Here is a 6,823-nt window from a genome sequence, read left to right as displayed (position 1 = left end):
CGCTATTTCTGTTATGAGTGAAGCTTAGTCAAACAAAGAAAAGTTTATCAATTTAATAATCAAGGATGAGACATTTGATGCTACGCCTCCGATGAACTTCTAATCAATTGCTAAAACCTACAAGATATACTCTACACTGAAATAAGGAGCTGTTGAATAATAATTTCAAAGTCCTATGAGATCAAATTTGTCTAAGATTAGGTCATTGTTAGTAGTTTATTCAACTCATATCTAAGAAGAATTTAAGTTATACATGTGTGATCAGTGTAAAAAGAAATTTCATTATCAAATCATTCAAAAAGATATTATAGCATATGGACAAATATTTTAATAACTACCGCATTAACACAAATAATCTTTTCTTTCGGCATAAATAAGTGTGAATTAGTGCAATAATCTCACAAGTCCACAATGAAAACAACATTTGGTACTTTGTAGCATCCACATTTGACTGACACAACACATTAATCATAACAAGAACAGACCATAACAGATGTGAAAAAAGTCTTCTCAATTACTCAAAAGGAAAGAAACTTGTGCCATCTTGAACAAATAGGTTCCATATGTCACAACATGCTACATACATTCGAGCTACACTAAAATTTCAAATTCTAACATAATATGATGTGTACACTCTATCCTGTGGAATTTCAGTGGATATGTTGTTGTAACACGAGGGAGAAGTGAAGAAATCGAACCAAAAAAGTGTCTTGAATGAGGATATCCAATTTTGTGTTACAACAACATACCTAGTATAATCCTACCGCAGACTTACCCCTTACCTTGAGATGGTAGAGAGGCTGTATTAAAAGTTCTCATCCACCCAAGATTATTTGACTTTGAAAATCAATTGATAATAAAATGTCTTACATGAGTTACAACCTGTAAGAATGAGTATACTACGAGCTTAACAATGCAGTAGACAACCAAGGACAATAAATTAATATACAGAACCATCCTATGAAAGAGCAGAAAGGGAATTAAGACTAACTTAGCCACCAAAGAGTTAATCACTAAGCTAAGATGCCAGCTTGAAGTTGATGCTTACAAGTTACAATGCTGATAATTCTACTTCTTGATTGCACGGCCGGTATGCCACAAATGTGCCATCGTTTGAGAAGGAACCAGGATTAAAGCATGTAACTCCTGTGTATCTGAAAGCTTTCTGCTCACTTTTGTCCCCCAACACTATCTGTTTGGAAATATCAGATCAAACTTAATCAATTATAGTTCAAGCGCATATCCTGTTATCAGTTTCAGGTCATAACAGTATGAAAAAAAGAGAATACATATTCTCAGCTTGAGACAATCTACAAAACCATTTAACCACATGGGAAACATTGTGAAACAAATTCACATACGTTAGTCATGATTCTGCAATCATACATCTCCTCGGACTCTTCAAAAAATATTGTTGGGTGTGTATCAAATTCTCCAAAAGATATGCATTTTTTGAAACTATCGGATTTTCGGTGTTAGGGAAAAAACCTGTGTGTTCAAGTAAAATCAAATTTGAAACTTCAACTTAGTTGCTAGTGCAATATAACTTCATCAAGTTCAGGGTATATTTTGATGATTTAGCAACACAGCTTTTAAATAGGAAGTTATACATGCATATTGTTTAACTTTGTCTTATGGAGGAATATAGATTTTGAAGAAACTCTGATTTTGAAAAAATCTCTATATAGAAGAAAGAGGAAAGTACCGTATGCGGGGTTGGATATAGGTGTAGACCGTGATCATAATTCCAGATAATGGGTTGAACCGTCAAGGGGAGGGGACAGAGATGGCTTTGATGTATTATAGTCGCAACAAGCTGCAAGGAAAATAAAACATGAGCATATCCTGAATTTCGACCTATGATACCAAACAAAATCCAAACTTTGAGAATATGAAGACAATTTACATGCTCAAATGGATCACTGGTTTCTTCCGTTGAGGGAGGTATCAGACATGATCTTCGCATTCTATAAAGCATATCATGGCGGAATAGCACAATGTCTTGGGTATAAAACTTGATTCTGTTTCAACATGAAGAGTTAAGAATGCATCATTTCATCTATAATATAATATGCTAACGTTTCAGCAGAAGATGCAATCCTTTGTGGCATGCACCTAAGCACCCAGAATGCATCCTACGTTAACATGAGCGACTGCATGACATAAATTCTGATTGTGCTAATTTAGATTGGGCAAATGAGGGAAAATCTAAACTGTGAACTATACCATTGCATTACTTGTTTTCTTTTTGTTAAAAAATTGAAAAGAAGCTCAAAGCTTTAGCTCTCATCATTTAATTTAAAAGTTAGTGTGCAGCAAACAAAGGATACCTGCATGGGTTACTGGAGAATATTGCGTTAGGAACATATTTCTGAAATTCTTCAGTTAGGTATTTAGGCAAAGGACATCTGGGTAAGGCTGTTGAAGGACCTGGAGAAACAAGAGAAAACTCCTCATTATTTTATTGAGTTGGTAAAAGCTTAAACGACAAATTGTGATGATTTATCAACACACCTACATCATCAGGACCAGGGATAAAAAGAAATCGACTATGCTCTTTTAGTCGTTGGTGTGATGCAATCATTTGCCCAAGCTTTCCAAACTGAACTCTGAATATTATGTTTGTTCGTCAGTTACTTTATCAACAAATACTTGTAGCAGTAATACAGCTAAATTTCAAACTTGCACTTGCCTGAGACTGGAGATGGACTTGAATGAAAGATTAAATGGCTGAGAACAGAAGTTTCCCATAAAGACAAATAAAGATGGAACCACCTCTACATTTTCATAACCATTGAGGATTGTCTCCAGATTTCCCAAAGTCTTCTCTAAGGATAGGGGAGAGTGGTGGATCAGGCAACCATAACTAGTCCAAACGTATCAAAACAAGGAATAGAGGGTTAGAAAGAGAAAAAAGAAGCATATATACCTCCTCATTGTCCAGCCATACATCAGATAGTATAACAAACATATCATTCACAGCATTTTTCTCCAGCTCTGCAAGCCTTAGCTATTGCAGAAGTTAGGGAAGCTTCATATCCATTCTTAGCTACCATGAATAGTTCTGCCATGGTATTTCAATTTTCATCCTATTGAACCAATTAAAAAAGGATACAGTTTCCTCTTTGGTAAGAATACCACCACCAAAGAAGTCTAGTCCGGAAAAAAAAGCCATGGACTTTTCTCTGTCCTCTAATGGAGGAAATCCACATGTTCTGACCTGCATGATAATCTTAGCAAATTAGCTATAAATTAAACTACCAATAATATTAACATATTCAAAACTCAGCCAAACAATTTGACATTGAATCCTATGTGGTGGCTTATATCACTTTTGGTACAATAATTGCTTAAAGTTGCTAATTTCTGAACAGCCACACCAGGAAAAAATATATATTAAAGCACGCCAGAGTTGGCAAGCTTTTCTTGAGAGAATTGTGAATTGGCAGGTACAGAATCAGCTCTGGAACAAAATACAATCAGCTTTGGCAACTGGCAAGCTTTATTGATCTTATTCTTCACTTGTAGAAATAGGAATATAATCGGTTCTAAACAAGAAGAACTTACTTCTCCTATAGTTACTTCGTCAGATATTGATAAGAAACTAAAAGTGAAGACTGATGAAATTCTGTTGGAGCCTAAGCACCACTAAGTATGAAAATTGAAATTGCTGCTGATATTTATCAACCTCTTCCCAAGTATTTATCTACTTCAAACTTGTATTTCAAAGAAGAGATTCAGCACAAGAATTGACCTGGAAAACACCATCCAATTGCATTTCACCTTCTGCCAGGACAATTGTATTTTCCACAAAGAAACCTGTAGTTATCTTGTACTGCAGGTTATGGAAACACAGCATGTAACTTCTAATACTGTTAAATCTAAGAACACAATATTCGAACACTGCCATCAACAAAGAGGGGGGAGATTCAATGTGCTTTAGTACTATAACTCTATTGTAAGCTGGACCACATTTAAGGAATAATAACATAAACAAGAAGTGAAATTGTAAGACACTAAGACTAATTACAGGAGTAAATGCATGAAGCAAACCAGCAACTAAGGGATTTAGAAAAAACCATAGCTTATATAAGCAAGTGGATAGGTTTCTAATACAACCAAAGAACTAAAGAGAGAGGAACAATCATCAGTAATGGTTCAACATCAGAAGAGAAAAACTTGCTAATGAAGTCATTAACTACTCAGACTCAAGTATATTAGTCCCTATTGTTGTATCAACTATCATGAGCAATGAAATAAGATGAAACATCGAAAAGGATATTGCACTCGATAAATTTACTTCAACAGCTGCAGTAAGGTCTTCCAAGTAGAAATGACCATCCTCCAACTGAGATATTACTCCCATTATCCATCTTCTCCCTACTCGTCCAACAAGAGATTGAATGGGAGATATCTACAAAACAACAATTTCCTACCATGAGCATCATTTGCACAGGAACTTGAAAGCCATAGCTCTGCAATCCATCTAAAGAGATGTGAATGTAAACTAGGATCATTGTTGCCGCTCACCTCACAGCTGCCATAATCAGAAGAAGAGGCATCAAAAGCAAGGGTTGAAAACCGTGGATCACGAGATACCCTTTGAAACAATAAGAGGAATCTATCCTTGTATAAGGTGGCTTTTGCAGAAGCATCACCGTGAATGGGAAGCCTCCCTGTGTGCCTACACGCAGAAAATGGATTCTTCTTTTAACTTGAAATTCTAAGCATAGGAGGCTCCAAAATTATACACAGAAAGTTTTTGTATCTAATTATTTTAAAACTGATTCTTTTTATTGACTAAGCTATGAACAAATATATCATAGTTAATATCATGAAACTAAAAATTTCAGCCTCCTCAATTTGTAAACCAATTCAAAAGAGAATATTATGAAAAGGCCAGACCAAATTGAAGTAATTGGGCCTCCAGAGTATTTACACAAGAGTCAAAAGATGAAATGGCCCAACAAATTATTGGTAGACTATGTTTGGATCCAGGTTGATAAAAGGGTGTTGAAAGGCTACTAGACAAGTTAGGAAGAAATGTAGTTTATAACTAGTGCTCCGTAGTATGATGAGGGCTTTACAAATTTACTGTGAGAATCTGAATCCTCTCATATCCCTTCTTCTCATCCCCGTCCTGTCTATCTCGTCATCTCCTTCTGCTCTTCTCTATCACTATTGATTTATTATTGTATTTCCCCTATTTCAGTTTGTTAATTATAATCAATCTTCTCTGTTGTTGAATATTTCTAGTAGTATTCCCTACAGAGAACTAACATTTCAGTACACCTATTCCTGAAAAACATCAACTTGAACAATTGAAGAATTTGTCTTAAACTCTAGTTACATTCCAATGAAATAGTTAAATTCTTTAAATTCATACAGTAAACAGTTTCTAGATTATCCTCACTTAAATGCTGTCAAATTAACCAAAAATTCTCTAAGTTTTTGCTATTTTCTTTCAAATTTGCAAAGGACTGTAAGAGATTTTACATATATCTTAGCTATAAATAATGCATTAGAGCTCTCAGATAGAAATCAAGTAAACTTCATTAGTGAATTCGAGAAGAACAAATATTTCTTACGAACCAATAGCTTACTGCTTATACCCAAATCCATAAAATTGCAACCAGGATAAAGGGGCTCAATAAATTGAATAAAAAAAAATAGGGAAAATGGATAAAAGAGTTGAATAACATACTCATGAAAGAACTTCTTAACAGGATCGTATCGGAATTTAGGGACAATAAAAGTATCAATAACACGAAGGGCAGAAGCAGATGAAGAACTGGAGCTAGGGTTCTCTTCAACAGCGGCATCTGCCTCCAATAAAAGGCTCACCACTTTATGCACCGGTTCCCTATCCAAAATCGAAGACTTCACTGCCCAAATCAAACAAATTGAAACAATAATTACTAAAATAACAATTAAATTACAAAAAGAACAAAAAGGGTGTCCATTAAATTAAAAAAATGTACGGACATGAAAGATGGTGAAGCTCATCGAGAAGGAGTTCAAGAGCGTCGTCGAGAGCATCAGAGGGGAAATGGGAAAGGAAAGAGAGGACTTCGGAGAGAGCTTCGACTTTGAGAGAGTAACCTCTCATCTTGAACTTCCTCTGTACTTTGTTTCTTAAAACTCCGCTCATTTTTTCTTCTTCAGATTTTCCGTTTGAAATTCTCAGAGTTTGTGGAGCTGTAAGAAATTCTGGATCTGATATCAATGGCGTATGGGCGGGAGACGGCACTGGTTTTAGGTATTTGTCTATGCCCAATTTGGCGGGAAAAAAAAATCCCTTTTTCTGATGACGATATTCTCCGACTTAAAATGTGATCTTTTTCACTACAAGAATAATGTTTTCAAATTAAAGACAATACACTACACTACCTCCTGATTTCGTCCATGTCAATCAATTTGTCTGATTTTTTAATTTTATTTTTTGATTTTGAGATTAAAAAAATATAATAACTTTTAAATCTTATAATCTTAAACTAACAAATGTATGAAAGTATTTTTAATTTTATGTGGCTGGAATTTAAAATTAAATAGTATCAAAAAGAAGAAAAAGATACTTTATAAAAAGAACTAAAAAGGAAATCAAAACAAATAAATTAAAACGTAGAGAGTTTTTATTTTTAAAAAAATTAAAAAGGAAATCAAAACAAATAAATTAAAAGGTAGAGAGTATATATTTTTTAAAATAGGGAAAGATAAGAGTTGTCCTGAAAACACAATCAACTACAGTTGAAAACTCAAATGAATAATAATATTTGGAGTGAGGTTATGGATATCTTGCTCCATTTAAATACGTTTAAGTTTA

General features: G+C 34.4%; 1 protein-coding gene across 2 annotated transcripts; it reads right to left on the bottom strand.

Annotated features, from left to right (window-relative positions):
* LOC102581718 (DNA polymerase epsilon subunit 2) lies at window positions 1-6,326 on the bottom strand. Of its 2 annotated transcripts, none has more exons than XM_006364329.2 (14): window positions 5,986-6,326; window positions 5,705-5,885; window positions 4,531-4,684; window positions 4,283-4,414; window positions 3,755-3,832; window positions 3,116-3,220; window positions 2,930-3,010; window positions 2,693-2,823; window positions 2,515-2,609; window positions 2,331-2,430; window positions 1,907-2,021; window positions 1,706-1,816; window positions 1,049-1,192; window positions 1-117 (listed from the first exon to the last, which is right to left on the bottom strand). In XM_006364329.2, the coding sequence occupies exons 1-13, from the start codon at window positions 6,149-6,151 to the stop codon at window positions 1,052-1,054; spliced, it is 1,590 nt and encodes a 529-aa protein (XP_006364391.1). In that variant the 5' UTR covers window positions 6,152-6,326; the 3' UTR covers window positions 1-117; window positions 1,049-1,051. The 2 variants fall into 2 exon arrangements, with proteins under 2 accessions (XP_006364391.1, XP_015159410.1); XM_015303924.1 differs by lacking the exon at window positions 1-117 and adding an exon at window positions 497-882.
* Between the last annotated feature and the right edge of the window lie 497 nt (window positions 6,327-6,823).

The sequence above is a fragment of the Solanum tuberosum genome, unplaced genomic scaffold (genome assembly GCF_000226075.1).
Source record: "Solanum tuberosum cultivar DM 1-3 516 R44 unplaced genomic scaffold, SolTub_3.0 scf00489, whole genome shotgun sequence".
NCBI classification, from domain to species: domain Eukaryota; kingdom Viridiplantae; phylum Streptophyta; class Magnoliopsida; order Solanales; family Solanaceae; genus Solanum; species Solanum tuberosum.
This window is presented reverse-complemented; position numbering and strand designations above follow the sequence as displayed.

What these genes read in the sequence shown, in the direction of transcription:
- LOC102581718 (XM_006364329.2), bottom strand. Translation starts at nt 6,151, where the DNA reads ATGAGCGGAGTTTTAAGAAACAAAGTACAGAGGAAGTTCAAGATGAGA. An exon ending in GTTAAGAAGTTCTTTCATGA is followed by an intron (nt 4,685 to 5,704) that starts GTATGTTATTCA and finishes TTCTGCGTGTAG; the next exon opens with GCACACAGGGAGGCTTCCCA. An exon ending in AAGTAAATTTATCGAGTGCA is followed by an intron (nt 3,833 to 4,282) that starts ATATCCTTTTCG and finishes AACCTGCAGTAC; the next exon opens with AAGATAACTACAGGTTTCTT.